Here is an 18,848-nt window from a genome sequence, read left to right as displayed (position 1 = left end):
TGCGATTCTAACGGGAGTAGTGGACCTGCGCTGTGTCACCGTCCGATACTACCTACAACTACTCATGCGATTCTAACGAGAGTAGTGGACCTGCGTAGCGTCACCCGAAGCCATTTTGTCAGTGTACCTTCTGGAAGTCGTCAAACTTCTTCTGCAGCACCTCCACCTGCTCCAGGTCGGAGCCCACCTCCTCGTTGGTGAGCGTGCCCTCCTTCTCGTTGATCCACTGCTGCAGCTCGTTGGCCTCGCGGAAGAGCATGAACTTCTTACAGCTCTTCTCCAGCATGTCCTTACGCTTCTCCCCCAGCTCCAGGATGGTGCCGTACCTAGAGGAGGGAGGGAGGGAGGGAGGCGTTAGAATCCTCCGTCATGGAGCAAAAAAAATAGAGCAGAGGGGTAGATAGAGGAGGGAGAGTGTTGAAGGAACGCTACTACTGGTCAATACGTGATTTGACGGGAGAGGTGGTGCAAAGGTTAATAATCCGTTATCCAACTATATTTGAAAGAAGAAAAAAGAAATACAGCTTTTTTCTTTTTCATCTGAGGTAATAAACTTCCAGCTCCTGTAGGCGGAGTTGGAGAGAGGCCTGCTGGAACTGTACGGTTGACCTTCCAGTCCATGGCCGTGCTGCGTGCATAGAGCCTGCAGAGGGTTGTCCAATAAGGTTGGATAATAATTCTACACATAAAACACATGCAGGGAGTAGGATCACGTGACTCACAACTTTCGGGGTCTCGCGCCAGTTTTTAAAACTAGTGGCCAAAAACTTGACTGATCACTTTTAAAAGCATTAAAATGCTACATTTTATTAATTGTGGTCAATTGTAGCCTAGTAATTGGGGAAGCATAGTGAAGATAATAATAAAATAAAAAAAAGACTATCAAACATGCTTTTCGACAGAGTTTCTCACGTTTATCCATTTTATCCACATGCGCTTTTTAATCCAAATGCACTCAGATATAGAAATGTCTTGATTGATGTGGATCATCTCTGCTTTGTGGAAAATAACTTTTGAAAAGAATGCCATCGGAATGTTATTTCCAACACTTCCGCCCCAAATGTGCAAAAGGACGGCTGGACCAACGTGTCAAACTTGGCCTTCATTGAGCCTGTGGAAAACATACAGCGCATAGCTATTGGCTTTACCTCACAGTCAACCATCTCCCACAGCCCCTCCCCCCTAGTGCTTGCACACCACACGTTTCTGCTTCTGAGCTACGCCTCTCACAGCCGTGTGATTCACCGGAATTAGGGGTGGGCATCGACGATCGATAATTGATCGATAAGGATCTTGGTCGATCACAAAATAAAACATTTGGTCGATCACAAAAAAAAAAAAAAAATAAAATAAATTTGTGATCGACCAAATGTTTTATTTTGTGATCGACCAAGATCCTTATCGATCAATTATCGATCAATTATCGATCGTCGATGCCCACCCCTAACCGGAATCTAATAATAACAAATAGTTCGCTCAGTAAATTCACTCCCACCGAGGCCAGGTTTGAGTCGTCGTCATCCCAGGCTGATACGTGCTGTGAGGTGATCATTCTGATGGCAAAATGGGAGATTGCAAGACGTTGCACTTCCTAACCGGGGTGTGAGGCTAGACCGTTGGCATAGAGTCACACCACCTCTGTGTGAAACGCATGACATGGAACACGGGTTTGCATGGATCGGTCCATCCATGTATGTTCATGAACACACACAAACATTCACAGGCGTGACTGGGAGCTCATAACATCCACAGGCAAGCTTGGGGATGGGGAAAAAAAAGGAGTGAGTAAGAAAAAGAGAAATACTGCTTCATTCCCTCTGTTGAAAAGAAGATGAATGAAGGCATGGTCCAAAGGAAGAGGGAAAGAATGGGAAAGAGAGAGAGAGAAAGAGAGAGAGTGCTACTAGAAACAACAGGGACACATGGGGTATTGAGGGGATGGCAATGGCCTTGCCAACGGTGAAGTGCGGCTTCACAATCACAACATCGAGAGGGACAACGTCCTACTCACAGTTCCTCCACCTGCTTCATGCGCACAGAGACACTGCATGCCTCCTTGGTGACCAGCCTGCATAGTCGCAAAGCAAGGACCCCGCAGAGACATGTGTAGACATTAGTAATATATGAGAGAGAGAGAGAGAGAGAGAGAGAGAGAGAGAGAGAGAGAGAGAGAGAGAGAGAGAGAGAGAGAGAGAGAGAGAGAGAGAGAGAGAGAAAGCCATTAGTGACAGAGAGAATTTTGAAAGAGAAGTTAAGGTGAGTAAAATGAGACTGGGTCATTTGAATTGGTTAACTGGTCGAGCTCAAGTATGGATACTGGGTAATTTGAATTGGTTAACTGTTAATTGGTCGAGCTCAAACATGGATACGTATTTGTCATAGACAAAAACAAGGTCAAGCCATAAGGAGCACCAAGTTTCAGAGGCTGAGAGTGAGGAACTTAGTGGTTCTCTATCTGGTCCTGAGGAACTTACTGGTTCTCTATCTGGTCCTGGACTGAGGAACTTACTGGTTCTCTATCTGGTCCTGAGGGACTTACTGGTTCTCTATCTGGTCCTGGACTGAGGAACTTACTGGTTCTCTATCTGGTCCTGAGGAACTTACTGGTTCTCTATCTGCTCCTGGACTGAGGAACTTACTGGTTCTCTATCTGCTCCTGGACTGAGGAACTTACTGGTTCTCTATCTGCTCCTGAGAAACTTACTGGTTCTCTATCTGCTCCTGGGAAACTTACTGGTTCTCTATCTGCTCCTGAGAAACTTACTGGTTCTCTATCTGCTCCTGGGAAACTTACTGGTTCTCTATCTGCTCCTGAGAAACTTACTGGTTCTCTATCTGGTCCTGGACTGAGGGAACTTACTGGTTCTCTATCTGCTCCTGAGGAACTTACTGGTTCTCTATCTGGTCCTGGACTGAGGGAACTTACTGGTTCTCTATCTGCTCCTGAGGAACTTACTGGTTCTCTATCTGGTCCTGGACTGAGGAACTTACTGGTTCTCTATCTGCTCCTGAGGAACTTACTGGTTCTCTATCTGGTCCTGGACTGAGGAACTTACTGGTTCTCTATCTGCTCCTGAGGAACTTACTGGTTCTCTATCTGGTCCTGGACTGAGGGAACTTACTGGTTCTCTATCTGCTCCTGAGGAACTTACTGGTTCTCTATCTGCTCCTGAGGAACTTACTGGTTCTCTATCTGCTCCTGGCGCAGCCCGATGCTGCCCTGCTCGTCCAGGAGGTTCTCCCTGGAGGACGACTGGGTCGGGTCCAACTTCTTCACGTACGCGGCCGGCACAAAGCCCTGGCGATCGTTCACTTCCACCTTCCACCAGTCCTGTGGCAGGGCAGAGGGTAGGGTTAGGGTCAGGGTCAGAGGGGAGCAGCCATCAGGAGGACCACGCGAGAGCAGACTAACATGATGAAGTCATATGAACAGTAGATGAAAAAAGGAAAGGTATTGACAAAAAAGACTACAAATTATGCTAAACAACAGTCTTTGTGATGGTAAATGGCCACAGGAAGGGCGGGCTCTGGGTTAGGGTTAGGGTTAGGCTCTGGGTGTACCTTGTTGGTGCTGTTGAGGAGGGTGAGGATGTCTCCCTTCTTCATGGTGACCTCCCGGGGGCTCTTCTCCTGGTAGTCGTACAGGGCCAGGACCAGCTCCTTCCCAGTCTCATCATCGGTGGGGGCCACTTGTTGCTGAAAAGTGAAATGAAGAAATTAGGTTTCAATCCTACCACTTACCTACCAACTTCTGCCCCTGAATATTTGTGCGCCTGTTTGGAGGCCGTTGCAACTGCTTTCCGTGGGCTCAGAGCCAACGTGTTTGGGCGTAGAAACGCAGACTCACCCTGCAGGACTGGGCCTGATCCTTCAGAGCCTGGATGCTGCTGCCGTAAGCGCTCAGGTCAGACATCAGAGCCTCGTGTTTCTTCAACAGAGCCTGTGGAGGGAGAGGTGAGGAGGGGTGAGTGTGTGTGTATACTTCTGAAATATTCCTCTAAACCATTCTGATATCGTTCAAATACTTTCTACAACAGCAAATTATTCAATGCAATGGGTGGTGGGGGTATTTGAACTTGAGGAGAGAGTTTATTTTAGGAGTTACATTTATTTTGTTTACTTTAGACTTCTACTACAGAATTAACAGGATTACTGTTTAACAGTTAACGGTCATAAATAAAAGCTGCAGAACAGACTAATGCAACATTAATAACAACAACAGCTTTATTACAATCCTAATGTCACAATTTGTTTATATTACATAACAACACCAGATGCCCCCCCACGAAAGTAACTAAATGCAGCAGTCAACAGCCGCAGTTCTGACCTCAGCAGAGTCCTCGTCCTTGCCGTAGTCTGGGCTGCCGACGATGGGCTCCTTCTCCCTCATCCAGGACTCGGCCTCGTTGGCGTCGGCGAAGTACTGCTGTGCCTGGAGAGAGTCCTCCAGGTCCTGCCTGCGCTGCCCGGCCTTGCCCTTCAGAGTGTCCCAGCGGCCGTTCAGCTCCCCGAGCTTGGTCTTCACCTCCTCCCCAGCAAAGTGCCCTGAGAGGAAGAGGAGGGATGTGAGGAAGAGGAAGGATGTGAGGAAGAGGAAGGATGAGAGGAAGAGGAAGGATGAGAGGAGGGATGTGAGGAAAAGGAGGGATGAGGAAGAGGAAGGATGAGAGGAGGGATGTGAGGAAGAGGAGGGATGTGAGGAAGAGGAAGGATGTGAGTGAAAGGGAGTGTGCCTTCCATACTGTGTATCTACAACGGTGTCAGAATGTGTGTTTGAACACTGAACAGAATATATTTGAAACATAATGTAGATATCAATGTATACTATCTTAAACAGAAACTAGGGGAAATAAAAATTTAATATATAATAAATGGAGCAAAAAGGTGGGATGGGGAGAAGAGGGGATGGAGAGAGAGAGGATACAGTGGACAGATTGAGAGACAGAGGACAGGCTGTGCTCACCTTCCTCCACCATGGCGTCACCCTTCTGAGAGACAGCCTTGATGCGGGGCTCGTGGCCAGAGATCTCTGCCTGCAGGGCCTGATGCTTCTTCAGAAGGTTCTGGACCCCAATCAGGTCTTTGCCTGAGAGACGAAGATGATGTTTACGGTTAGTGTTTGTATGGTTTGTGAAGAAGAAGACATTAAAAAAACACAATGAAATACCTATTTCCTTGTAATGATGGGGGGTAAAACAGTTGAGCTAAGCTTGTGAGGAAATTACTTGGTAAATTCTTCAAGAATCAATGGGTATAATTAAAACTAACATTGATTAACATAGCAGAACAGAATTACAGAGCACCCCAACACCCCAAACCCACTCACACCCGCCCCAAAACACACCCACACACCCCCAAACACACTCACACACCCCCCAAAACACACCTCGGTTGGTGGAAGCAGCGATGGGCTCCTTCTCGCGGATCCAGGTCTCCTCGTCCTCCACGTCCCTGAACAGCTGCTGCAGACGCAGCGAGTCGGACAGCTTCTGCTTGCGAGCGGCCATGGGCTCCCGCAGCGTCTCGTAGCGCGACACCAGCGCCTCCTGCTTCTTACGGATGTTGTCCGCATCGAAGTGGCCGGCCTCCTGGAACTGACGGGCCTGGATGGTGATGCCGTCGATGCGGTCCTGGAGTGAGAGAAGGATGTGGAGGGGGTGGGGGGGGAGGTGTGAAAAGACGAGAGTGAGGGACGGATGTGAGCGTAAAAACAGAACTGGTAGAATGGAGGAAATTCTTTAAGCGAAGAGATCGAGTTCATCAAATGGCGATCGGTGTATGTTGATAACACAAAGTATGTGGAGAGCTGTCGAGCTGCCGGTTACCTGGTGGGCGGCCACGTCGGCCTCCAGCAGCGCGTGCTTCTTCTGCAGGTTCTGCACGCTGGTCAGGTCTTTGCCGTAGTCGTCAGACGCCAGGTGGCCCTCCACCTCGTACAGCCACAGCTCGATGTCCTCCACGTTGCGGTTGAACTGCTGCTGCTGGTTGGCCTCGCGCAGCTTGATCCCTGGGGAGAAGAGGGCCAATCAAAATTGTTTTTAGCCGTCCTAAAATGGCCGCCTTTTTCGTAGTGTTACGTGTTACCTCGTAACGTGTTAAGAGGTTAAAAGAATGCTATTCTGATGGATGTAACTTTGACAATGAGTGGGTTAGCTGCTGCCTGCACGGACCTGCCACATACCCTCTGTTCCCATTCTATGTGTAAGTTTAAAAGAGCTCATTTATGAAGGAAAAAAGCTGCACATATAACCGGTAGCTTTTGTGGTGTTATCTCACAAAACTGAGCTTTGTTGACAAAGATTGTGTTCCGGCACATTGGGACACTGTACTCATGAAGAGAAATAAGATATTTTTTGATTTACTTATCATTAACATTATTTGGTAATATGCCCACTAAGAGCCCTCAGAGGACATATTGTTCTTACACAAGTAGCTTTGGCATTTCTAAAATGACGTGTTGGTGCTTAATTGAGTTAAGTAGAGCGATCGCGGCTGCTGGACATAATTAAATAACAAATGCAAGCACTTAAAAACCATCTGGGTTGATATCGAAAAACAAACATGAGTACCAAAATATGAACCTTATCACGGTTTCTGAACATGACCTCATGATATCTGCCCCACAAGTTTGTGTTCTTTGTTTGTTTGTGTATGACGTTTTTCTATTTGGGTGGTGTGTTATGCCTGAAATGTTGCTGAAAAAAAAGAAAGTATAAAAAAAAGAATATATGAACCGTCCCTTTAACTTGCTTCATATTTTCGGCCATTTTCGGAATGGCTCAACGGAACGACAAAAGGCCACATACACATTCATCCTTGTCGTCTCTGGTCTCTCTCACCTTTGAGCTCAGTGGCCTCCAGCAGCTTCTTCCACTGGGAGCCGACCTCCTCCATGCGGGCGGCCACCTCGTCTGAGGCGTAGTGCTTCCCGTCCAGCAGCTCTTGGCCTGACTTCTGCAGTGCGTCGATGCGACTCTGGTTGGCTGACAGCTCCGCCTCGAAGGCCTGATGCTTCTGGACCTTGCCTTGCAGGTTGGAGGGGTCCTAAGGCAGAGCGAGGATCGGGGGGGGAGAGATGAGTATCAATTAGGACATCACCCCGTCCAGAAACAACCCCTAACACTCCTATGTTCATCCTGAACAGCCTCCAGAAGACGATTCTAGTATTCCACAACAGACATTGGTCTGTTCCGACATTCTTCTGACAATTCAGAAATGTTCGTGTCGTCTTTGGCATTGGAAAAACATTTAAAAAATGTAAATAAAATAAAAAACTATTTATGAGCGTACCTTGTAGGCCTCGTCTGTGGCGGTCTTCATCTTCTCGTTAATCCAGCTCTTCAGTTCGTCTGAGTCACGGAAAAACTGCTGCAGGTGGAAGGAGTCCTCCAGAGCCGCGCGGCGGGACTGGGCACGCTCATGCAGGGCGTTACGACGGTTCAGCAGCTATAGGGGAAACAGACGAGACGAGAAATGTCAGACAGTGAGCCGATGAGCAACACAGGGACAGGGTTAGGGTTAGAACACATTAGGGTTAGAACACATCTTATAGTGGCATTGAATAACGATCCAATGTTCTCTTTGTTCTTCACTGTTCAGCTTAGTTTGAAGGAAGTATTAATTAGACCTTAATGGGCTGGCCGTGACTAAAGACATTAGGAGCCCACTCAAGATGACTCCGGTCAACTGCGTATCTGGCAACGACTCGTAATCTGTGGAGTTGACTCCACGGGGTTCGTCAAAGAACGTACAAAATAAGACCCTTAAGAGTACAAACACCAGGTGTACTCCAGATGAATAGGGTCTTATTCTGGTGTAGTCATCATGTCTGCCCCTTCATACTTACAGCATCTCTACGAGTGGCCACATCCTCCTTGGCATAGTGGCTGTTCTGGATCAGCTTGGTGGCAAATTCATCCAGGGCCTAAAGGGAGAGAAGAGTCAGTGGGTCAAATCTCTCTCTCAGACAAATAGATGACAACGGGATATTAATAGAAAAGAAAATGGGAGGGACATTAATTCTGACTTCTGATTCATTTCATTGATTTCATTTCATGTAATATAATGTGAATTTCACATGGTCGCTTGTAACGGTTAGTATCAGGATTTGGGGATGGTTTGATGGTCCTATAATTAGAGTGAGCCTGTCCTCACCGTGATCTTCTCTTCCTGAGCGCTGAGGGACTTCTCAAAGTCCTGGTGTTTCTTCAGCAGAGCTTCCACACTATCCAGGGAGTCACCAAGGTCTTCGTTCAGCAGGAATGCCTGCACACACACGTCAGCAAACACCACAGAGTTATCCCATTTGGTCAATCCAGACCATAGAATTGATGCAATTTTAAGTCTCTTTGGATAAAAGCGTCAGCTAAAATGTTCTACATTATTATTTATTATTATTTCTTGTTTTGGAGTGTGGATGGCGTACCTCCTGCTTGCTCATCCAGTTGTCCACCTGCTCCGTGTCCCTGTAGAACAGCTGCAGGTCCATGCACTGCTCGTACTGCTGCCTCCGCACCTCCCACAGCTCCAGCAGGGACTCCTTCTCCTCGGACAGGACGCCCAACTACACACACACACACACACACACACACACAGACACAGACACAGACACAGACACAGACACAGACACACACACAGACACACACACACACACACACACACAACACACAACACACACACAATGTTAAAGCTAGTTTAAAGCCTAAAAACACATCCTAACAGTCACAAACAGACACCCAAACAGAAACACTGCACACACACAGTGATGGTGAACTCAGCAGCTTCACCATTGTCCCGCCTCTTGGTTTGCATCCTCTACTACCATCACAACATAACACAGGGCGCCTACCTTCTCCTTGACCTCCTCTGACGCGTAGTGTCCGGTGTTCAGCAGAGCCAGGCCAGCCTCGTCTGTGGATTTGAAGCTGTCCTCGTGAGCGTCGATCTCTCCCTACAGACCACAGTTTGGATAAATTAGGTCTAAATTCACCACAGGAAACGACAGAAAAGCGGCATTCTGAGAGAACAAATGGGAAAAAAATTATGCCATTTCCAAGTGGGGGTGCATTTGAACTAATGTAATCTCTTTGGGTTAGGGTTCCCTAGGGTTACCTAACCCCTTGTTCCTGTTGCTACCTTGTGTTCCTGGTGGCGGTCCAGGAGAGCCTCTGCCCCGGCCACGTCGTTGGCTAGCTCGTCAGCGTTGATCAGGGCCTTCATCTCAGTCACCCAGCTGGTCAGGTCACGGAAGTCTGCAGTGAAGCGCTGCAGCCTGCAGGGGGCCACAGAGAGAGAGAGAGAGAGAGCTATAGTCATGCAACGCCACTAAACTGGGCCTAAAATAACAGAAATCGCATTCGTTTTAACAAATTGTGTAATCCTTGTGTCCTTTTTCATTGTATATAACCTTCTGTTGAATCGTGATATTTTTCTTTAAGAACGCGATGACGAATGAGGAGAGGGGCGGTGACAATTATTATTTAAAAAGTTTGATTTGGAGATCTGTTACTGATCTTCTCCCCCGACCCCAAGCTATGACGAATCAGTAATGACCCAGTCGTGTTAGTTAGGACACAGAGACGCTACAGCGTCCTGGCTCCCGGCTCCCTGACAGAGCCCAGGTGGAGGACCCACCTGTAGGAGTCGTTGAGGTGGGCGTGGCGCTCGGCGGCTAGCGTGCGGATCTGCTCCCAGTTGGTGATGAGCTCGTCCCGCTTCAGGTGGATCTGGGCGGCGTTCTGGGGGTGGGTCTGCTGCAGACGCTCTGCCTCGCCCCCCAGCGTGTTCACCTGAGAGAGGGGGGAGGGGGGGGGAGGAAGAGGGAGGGATGGGGGGGGGGAGGAAGAGGGAGGGATGGGGGGGGGAGGAAGAGGGAGGGATGGGGGGTCAGCACTGGGAAGAGAGTCTTTGCTGTGTGTGTGTGTGTGTGTGTGTGTGTGTGTGTGTGTGTGTGTGTGTGTGTTCGTATGAAAGAATGATCTGTTTGTGTGTTGAAGTAGTTTCAATGTACTGTACCATGAGACTGTCAATGCAGTGCCCTGTGTAAGTAATGGGACAGAGAAGCATGTTTTTCTACTTTTGGCTATACAATCCAAAAGCTTGGATTTGAACTCATACCATTACCCCAGTGGAGTGATTGGGCTGGGGTTTGGGGACTGAACATTGTTTGCAGCTAGGGCTGTTCCCTTTGCCGCCCTTTAGGCGAGCACCAGGGTCTTCAATCTGACGGAAGAGGCTACTGGGAGCCATAATGGGTGCGGTATGGGAGTGGTGGGGGACATGGGACAATTTGGGAAGATTGAAGACCTGACCAGCTGCAGCATTCTGGATGTAGTAGTCTAGGTGGGAGATGGCTAGTGTCTGGACCTGGTGTTGCTTCACTGTCCCATTACTTACACAGGGCACTGTGTATATTTATGTGTGTGTGTGTGTGTGTGTGTGTGTGTGTGTGTGTGTGTGTGTGTGTGTGGTGTGAGAGGTCAGGATTTACTGCCAGATTATGTCGCAAGCATCGCATGTCAGTTTTTGAAGCAAACGCATTCTTAACGGAATGTCGAGCTTGTGTGTGTGTGTGTGTGTGTGTGTGTGTGTGTGTGTGTACATACCTTGTCCTCCAGGGCAGCCAGGTCTCTCTCCAGGCCCTCGTGCTTGCGCAGCAGGGCCTGAACACTGGCCAGGTCACGACCAAAGTCATCAGAAGCCATCAGCTGCTCCTTCTCCTTGATCCAGCTGATGGTCTCATCCACATCCCTGCAGACCCAGAACACATGTTTGAACACTCAGAACACACACACACACACACACACACACACACACACACACACACACACATTCACACGTCTTGATTCTTACTGCTCCCCCCTATAATATACCAAATCAATTAGTTTTCTTTCTTATCTAACTGTCTGCACAAGTCCACAATTAAGTGAACTTAGAAGGGGGGAAAAAAAGGTAAAGCGCTCCTGTTCCTTTTGTATTCACACTGGCCATATCTCTAACGGAGGACTCAGGATCTGTAGTTAACTCCGGTGTTCTTTCTTTAAGTGTTAATACTTAACTGGCACATAGGCGCCTACACCCAACCCCGACCCGAGGCGTACCTGTTGAAGCGCTGCACCTCGGCCGCCCCGAACAGCTTGCCCTGCCTCTGCAGGGCCAGCCCCTTCAGCCGCTGCCAGGCCGCGTTGACCTCGTCCTGCTTCCTGACGATGAGCTCCGCCTCAGGATGGGCCTCCTGGGTCAGCCTGCCCGCCAGCTGGTTCACCTCGTTCACAAGCTCCTCGTGGGCGGCCAGGTCGGTCTGGAACTCCTCGAACTTCTTCTGCAGTACCTCCACGTGCTCCAGGTCCTGGCCCAGCTCCTCTGAGGTGGCGATGGCCTCCTAAGAAACGGACGTGTGACACGGTTGCTTTGAGGCTGTGTGCTATGAAGTGTTATCAAGCTATGCTATGCTATGGTGCTATGCTATGCTATGTTCACAGTGTCAAGTCCTTCTATCAATGTGACTGTTTTTTAAGACAGGGCGTCTAGGGGAGAGCGGGGACAAAAACTCAATTTACACCGAAAAAAGTTGGATTAGCAACATTTCATTTATGTTTCTAATATCGCTAAAGTGTTGTAAAAGCTTAAAAATACACTTTATTAAGCCCCGCGGTGGCGTAGCGGTCTAAGCACTAGCCACTAGTGCAAGCTGCCCACCGGGGACTGGGATCGAATCCCGGTCTCGCCAGACCCGGATATGGCCGGGGCACACACAGGGAGCGGCATATTGAGCGGCCGCTCCAGAGGGCGGTATAGGACTATTTCCGGACAAGGATCCCTCGCGCAACAGCGCCCCCGGGGTGCCGGAATAACGGTGCTGGGCTCAAGGAGCCAGACAGCTAGTCTGCTTGGCGGCCTCCTCTGGGGCTGCCGGCCACGGGGTCGTGCGGCGGATCCTACGCAATAGGCAGGGGATAATTGGATGCTAGGTTGGGTTCAATTGGATACCAAATTGGGTGAAAAAGGGATAAAATCTGAAAAAAATAAAAATAAAAAAATATATATACACTTTATTCGGCTCTTTCCAAGCCTTCCTAGCCTCCTCCTCTAATCATACACATATGTGCGTGTGTGCGTGCGTGGCTGGCTGGCTGACCTTGTCACTGATCCAGTCCATGGCATCCTCACACTCGCGCAGGTACTGCACCAGCTTCTGGGCCTGCAGCAGACGAACCCCCTTCTCCTTCGTCTTCTGCAGCAGCAGGTCCCAAAGACGGTGCAGTTCCTCCAGACGGGTCTGTAGAGAAGGAGGGAAAAAAGGATATAAGGGGAGAGTGAGGAGAGTGAGGAGGGAAGGAGGAAGTAAGGAAGAAAGGATATAAGGAGAGAGTGAGGAGGGAAGGAGGAAGGAGAGAAGGAAAGGATATAAGGAGAGAGTGAGGAAGGAAGGAGGAAGTAAGGAAGAAAGGATATAAGGAGAGAGTGAGGAGGGAAGGAGGAAGGAGAGAAGGAAAGGCGTTGTGATGGAAGGAAGCCTCCGGTCACATCCGTTTCACTTCAGCTTCAGGATGTGTCGGATATTTGTTTGAGCTCACTGACAGGGTAAGCTATTCCAGTTGTTGGGAAGACAATTCTTAACGTTGTTTGCTTTTAGTTTTAAAGTCGGCCTGAAGCGACATTGCATTTACATCATCTCTGAGACCGAGGGGGCAATTTCGGCAGTCCGACTTTAACCTAAGAAGTTTACACTTAAGAACTGAGGGGAACATTTCCTTCTGGGTAAATGTTGCTTGTAGGCACACTCTGCATGCACACTGGATGAGGCCTTGACTCCTTAAAGCACTGCAAATACAACAGGAAGTGGGAAGGAGAGAGAGAAGAAATCCAGAGAGAGAGAGCCACACAGAAGATCCAGGAGGTCCACAGCACCGCAGCACCTACTTGTATATACTCAGCCATGTTTACGCTCTTTACTATGGGCCTCTGAGCGCTCCGGTAGGGCGTGTAGGACTGAACCAGACATGAAGGTGTTCAGATGGTTGACAGGAGTGAAGCGGTACCACATTAGGTCCTACTCTCTTTGAGAAGTTTGTTTTGGAGTGTTGGAGTGTTTTTAACACAGGGACAATGTTCCCAATTCACTTGAAGCAGCAGAATGTAAGATTTTAGCTTTAAAAACCTCTAAATGCCAATGATGAATCAGTAGGATGAAGAGAAGGAGATTCAGTGGGAGAAACGTATAGAAATGTCTATAATCCCATCATCATCACATACTCGTATAGCCCTAAGGCCCCTGACTAACAGTCTTAATTTTGCAGTGTGGCCATAGAGAGGAACAAAACTACGTTCTAGACCTTTAAATGACTTCCCTTCTTGGCCATATTTTAGAGTGACTCGATTTACTCAAGAGAAACTGTTACATGGTAAAGACCATGTTCATAATGGGGGCTAATTAACTGTTAACTAACAATTAGTTTTAACTAATTAATCAAACAAGGCTTAAAATGTTGAATCCTTCAGTACGGTATTATCATCATTGCTTTTACTTTGGGTTCTTCTTCTTCTCAGCAAATTAGATTTGTTTCTTTTTTTTTAGCCGCTAGCATGCGCACTGCTGAGTATTGCCAGATCAGCACACCGGTAGTGTTGCAGTATGGTGTGTGTGTGTGTGTGTGTGTGTGTGTCAGGGTTTCCGTTAACCGGTAATTACCGGTCTTTGTCCGGTAAAATTTATGGAAGTCCGACAAAATGAAAACTCGTCGGACATTTATGTCCGGTGAAAATAATTCCCTCTAAGCACAATTTGAATACAATTCGCTAAAGTTCACATTCTGATTCCTTCTATTTTAAAAAAGACGAATATATAGGCTATGTATTTCTTTTATTATGATATGATTTGACACCGGCATGATGATGTCTCCTAATGTGTAGGCTGCCTATGCGAAACAGCGGTTGTTTCCGGTGTGCGCTATAACTCGTGCACAATCGAGTCGAGGCAGAGAGGAGGATAGCGATGTTTCTCTCTGTGATAGTGTGATTATGCAAGCCTTTTCTGAAAGGGATGAGAACCCGATTGTTTCAGCTTCTCCCAGGGAGAAAGTGGTAGAGTTACCATCCTCCCCGAGTCCTACCATACCATCCGCTGACAGCCTATCTCTCCCGGTAACCGGCGAGCGATTGCGTGTCGCTCAAGTAGCTGATCAGTCATTAAACAAATGTTTTTTACATGCAGCTAGTGAGGAATCTGAAATAGGGGGCAACGTAGTTTATTTCCTTAACGATGGGATATTAATGCGTAAATGGTCTCCTCCTAATGCAAATGGTTGTGAGTGGAATACTGTAAAACAAGTGGTTGTGCCTGTGGGTTATAGACAACAGGTGTTATCTGTAGCACATGAGAGCCAGTGGTCAGGACATTTAGGTATAACTAAAACTTATCAGCTGATATTGAAACATTTCTTTTGGCCCGGACTGAAGGCGGATGTTGCCAAGCACTGCCGCTGTTGCCATACTTGTCAGATGGCGGGTAAGCCTAATCAATCCATTCCACCCGCACCATTGCATCCCATTCCTGCTATAGGGGAGCCATTTGAACGTGTAATAATTGATTGTGTTGGACCTTTGCCTAGGACTAAAAGTGGAAGTCAGTATTTGCTCACTACTATGTGCGCTGCTACTCGTTTTCCCGAAGCTGTTCGGTTGCGTAACATATCAGCTAAACGAAATGCGTTCCCAACCAGCGAGACCTGGTTATAGAAATGACGTTGTTTTATTGATAAAAAAAGGGTCAAACTGGAAAGAGAAAATAGAAAACTCACATTAATCCCAAACAATTTAACAAACTTCAGTTAACGTAATGTGGAGTCCGTTCATTGATCGATGCTGTCTGTTCAGTTCCCAGAGGCGCCCGTTCAGCGCTGGACATATAGCGCGCATGCGAATCATGTTATATTATTATATATTATATAGCTCGCATCTAATCGTATCGGATGAGAAATAGACATTAAATGGCATATATAGGCCGCTACACAACAGTAATCACTGCGACAAACAGCTATATTAGATTTGGGAAAAAAAATATATAATTTTGCAAAAAATTATTTTTATTATATTTTAATATGTCCGGAATATATCACGTTTGTCCGGTAAATCGAAATCTTCCCGGACACGATGTCCGGCGGCAATTTTTTCTAACGGAAACCCTGGTGTGTGTGTGTGTATCTTACGCGGATGGTCTCTGAGGCGAAGTGGCCCTCTACGATCATGAGGTTGCCAGTGTCATCCAGCTTGATGATGGCGCCAGCATTGGCCTGCACCTCCGCCTCAAAGGCCTGGTGTTTCTGGAGCTTGCCCTGCGGAGAGGAAGAGGTAGCAGGTTGGCATGGGGGACAACAACAACAGCAGGCGTAGGGGCACACCTAGCCAACGGTCAAGGCATTTAACTCACCAACTGCCAAAGCATTCCGGAACACTCACCACCTAGAGTGCCGAGTGTTTTATGTGATATCTACCTAGCAACAACACTTTGATTGGCTACAAAATGAAGCATCATAATTTATACACTTTTGGTGAATTAAGTCACCGTTGGCAGGGTAAAAGGGTTTAGTAAAAGGGTTTACTACAAACAATTTTACATGAGTTTAATGGCCATGCAGCTAGGCAAAATGGTGAAACCAGTGCAGTATATAAGGCAGCCAATTCAGCCAAAGGAGTGGCTCAAATATCATAAAAAAGCTTTTACTACTCTCTTTCATAGTAACCTTACAGCCCCAGTACGGACTATGTGAGAACGGTTAGGATTCATCAGCATTTTAAGCAAAACCCAAGTCTAGCCAAAGACCTTAAGTAAAGACCTTAAGTAAACTTATGTCAAGTTTATTCTGACGTCATAGAAACCTGAGACGTTCCTCAGTAACCCTAACTCTCAACTGCCAAAGAGTTCCGGTACACTCACCACCTAGGGTGCTGAGTGTTTTATGGTTCTTGCTTTCTGAAGTTGTTTTTCACTAATTGCAAATGTGAAATATAATGTGAAATATAATGTTTGTGAATATATTTCAAAATTATACTTCCAACCCACTATTGATATGCACTAATGGCAGACTGGAGGATTAGAAACAAGAACCCTAAAATCTAAAGGGGGGTGCCCCCCCAGTGGCAGGAAGACTGCCAGACGGACGGACGGACCTGCAGATTGGTGGGGTCCTTGTAGTTCTCATCAGAGGCAATCTGCAGCTTCTCCTGGATCCACTTCTCCAGCTCATCGGCATCTCGGCGGAAGAACTGGAAGCGGTAGGAGTCCTCCAACTTCTGCCGACGCACCCCTGACAACTCTTTGAACCGCCGGTACCGGTCCAGCACCTGCTGCCGACGCTCCTGGATGTCGTCAGCAGACTCAAGCACTTTCACCCCACTGGTATCCATTCTCTGAAACAAAGAAAGACAAAACAATGAGATAAAGACTTAGTAGTCTTTGTAACCTTTGTAGTGTATCTTTTCTATTTATTACAGCCACTGTGAAGGGCTCGTAGATAACATTTCCAAATCTTTTTTCCTATTTATCATTAAGCCATGAGTCCAAACACAAAGGACGAGCAAATCTGGGCGGCCATCTTGGCAGATGCATGCATGTTTCCAAGATGGCTGTATGGTAGACACTGAATGGTCCCTCTCATAGTCACACACTGCTATGGCTACTTAGCATCACATTTTGGTATTTCGTCTTGGCCATGTTCCCATTTCTCTGAATTTGACTGCTTTGAGGCCTTAAACAAGGGGCCACTGTGGATGAGTTCCAAAAAAGGTCTGTGTAGCCTAGTTGTTGTAACCTAGTTATTCTACAACTCCGCCTTCTCCGCTCTCTAAGGGCATTTTAACACAGCAGGCTCTACTCAGCCATCCCTCAGAAGAATCTCAAGAAGTCAGACAGCACGGAGAATAGAAGACTATCAACTATCAAGAGAGGGGTGGGGAGGGGGGGGTGGGGGTTGTGGGGGGGGGGAACAGACCCTCTCCAGCTGACTAGCCATGGGGCCCGCAGCAGCTGGGAACATGTGAATGCTGGGGTCCTGGCGGAAATTCCACACAGCTCTGAACAAACAGTCGCTAGTCCCAACAGTACAATGCTATTGCTGCCGTCAGCCTACCACAAATAAAACTGGGGGGGGGAGGGGGAGAGGGGGGGGGGGACGGGGGCATGTGGTGGCCAGCAGGGAAAGGGAGGAGTAGGGTGAGGTAACCAGAGTCAGTGGACTTTTTCTCAATTGTTAGAAACTCGATTCCTCGATGGCTTTTTCCAGAAGGAAGTGAGTGGAGGATACAAGGAATCGAGTTTCTAACGACTCTGAAATGGCCAGCGTCTCTGCCCCCCCCCCCTCCCCCCCAGCCTCTCCTAACACAGTAGTGGGCACCACCTGGTGACCACCGTTAAACTGGCATAGCCAGAATGCTCCTCTCTCACACCCACCCTAGAACATGTCTGGACTGCTGGGAATGTGGGCTACAGATGTGGGGCTATTTATGATCGTCAGAGAGTCGGGGGTGGGGGAATATGTGACACAAGTTTCTTTATAAGCCTACTGTAAAAGAGGGGCTTTCAAGATGATACGACACAGAACTGTAGGCTATGAGCTGCAGAGTATTAAACATCAAGTTGGGCGACTCCACTGTGAGGCCGCCTCCAAATCCCCACGAGGCTATGAGTTCAGCGTTTGTACCGACACTGCACAAGCACATCCCACGCATGCGGACCACCTAAGCTTAAGCTCACAGTCACTTTACTACTGTCACTTATGTCCTGTACTATCGGCACTTTTTATTGAATTATGCCTTTACTGCCTTATTGTCTACAAATTGCAAGATACTACTAATTGTAAATAATGTTTACATTTTTTTAATTACCTTCAATCATGCCTATTGCCTTGTGCTGCAATGTCAGGAATCAAAGCCTAAGAATTTGACTCTCTTACACTTGTATGATGTGACAATGTAACAATAAACATGAAACTTGAAACACGTCGGGTGCAGCAATGTGATGCGTCCTCCTCTGGTTAAGGCTGAGCATGTGGAGTCAATTTTCAGGGTGGTACGACCACAACATTATAAAACCACTTAAACAGTATGTAGGCTCCAGAAACACACCATGTCGGTCAGCAATTAATTAGAAAAGTAGCCTAGATAAACCTCAGCTAGATGGGAGTCGGAAATAACCAAGAGACTATATTACAGTTTGAAAAAGGCTACTCTGTACAGTTGCGTTAAACTGTTACATTCAAAAAAGGTACATTCAGCTAGGTGCTGTCCATTTAGGTTGGCCTAATTCCTCCTCCCTGCATTTTTCCGCAGACCTTTACTAGGCCTAATCAACATCAGCAGTCACACTACATTCCTGTATATTGAAATCTATTGATCAGTCTAGTCAACCAGGGGTCACAATCAGCCCATGAGGAGAGAGCGAGCTCCAGAGTCAATGCCCCAAGGGGGGGACCGCTAGAGCGTATGAAAAAATAAACTATTGTTAGTCCTGGGCCAGTACCGGTCCCATTCAGGGAGAAAGAAAGAGAACGAAAGATGGACAGAGGGATGGGTGGATGGAAAGAGAGTGAGATGGTGCATCTATCACAGTAGGATCAGTGGAGTCAGCACAGCAATGGCATCCAATTCAGCAGATTCAGGAGAGACAGGCTGGTCTATACAGGCGCCGCTGTCTCACATGTGCAACCAATAGGCTGGACACTCAGCACAACATCAACACAAACAAACAACTAACTGGCTGGAGGATACTAAGCATAACATCAACACAACCAACCAACAGTCTGGATACTAAGCATAACATCAACACAACCAACTAACCAACCAACCAACCGGCT

General features: G+C 47.5%; 1 protein-coding gene across 2 annotated transcripts in view; it reads right to left on the bottom strand.

Moving 5' to 3' along the window:
- Positions 1-18,848, bottom strand: part of sptan1 (spectrin alpha, non-erythrocytic 1) — a 45,169-nt gene that overhangs the window by 18,131 nt on the left and 8,190 nt on the right. For both annotated transcript variants that reach the window (XM_080528356.1, XM_080528357.1), the window contains exons 2-22: positions 16,168-16,407; positions 15,207-15,332; positions 12,137-12,277; positions 11,100-11,380; positions 10,605-10,749; positions 9,634-9,788; positions 9,136-9,271; positions 8,849-8,950; positions 8,426-8,563; positions 8,155-8,265; positions 7,847-7,924; positions 7,291-7,446; positions 6,840-7,044; positions 5,826-6,007; positions 5,387-5,630; positions 4,964-5,086; positions 4,328-4,545; positions 3,848-3,940; positions 3,562-3,696; positions 3,183-3,331; positions 128-326 (exon numbers count right to left, since the gene is read on the bottom strand). In XM_080528356.1, the coding sequence (XP_080384482.1) occupies positions 128-326; positions 3,183-3,331; positions 3,562-3,696; positions 3,848-3,940; positions 4,328-4,545; positions 4,964-5,086; positions 5,387-5,630; positions 5,826-6,007; positions 6,840-7,044; positions 7,291-7,446; positions 7,847-7,924; positions 8,155-8,265; positions 8,426-8,563; positions 8,849-8,950; positions 9,136-9,271; positions 9,634-9,788; positions 10,605-10,749; positions 11,100-11,380; positions 12,137-12,277; positions 15,207-15,332; positions 16,168-16,404 (3,354 nt within the window). In that variant the 5' untranslated portion in view covers positions 16,405-16,407. The remainder of the gene's footprint in view (positions 1-127; positions 327-3,182; positions 3,332-3,561; positions 3,697-3,847; positions 3,941-4,327; positions 4,546-4,963; positions 5,087-5,386; positions 5,631-5,825; positions 6,008-6,839; positions 7,045-7,290; positions 7,447-7,846; positions 7,925-8,154; positions 8,266-8,425; positions 8,564-8,848; positions 8,951-9,135; positions 9,272-9,633; positions 9,789-10,604; positions 10,750-11,099; positions 11,381-12,136; positions 12,278-15,206; positions 15,333-16,167; positions 16,408-18,848) is intronic.

The sequence above is a fragment of the Nansenia antarctica genome (assembly GCF_963989245.1).
Source record: "Nansenia antarctica genome assembly, chromosome: 4".
Taxonomy (NCBI): Eukaryota; Metazoa; Chordata; class Actinopteri; order Argentiniformes; family Microstomatidae; genus Nansenia; species Nansenia antarctica.
Note: the sequence above shows the minus strand (reverse complement) of the source record. Positions and strands in the feature narration are given on the sequence as shown.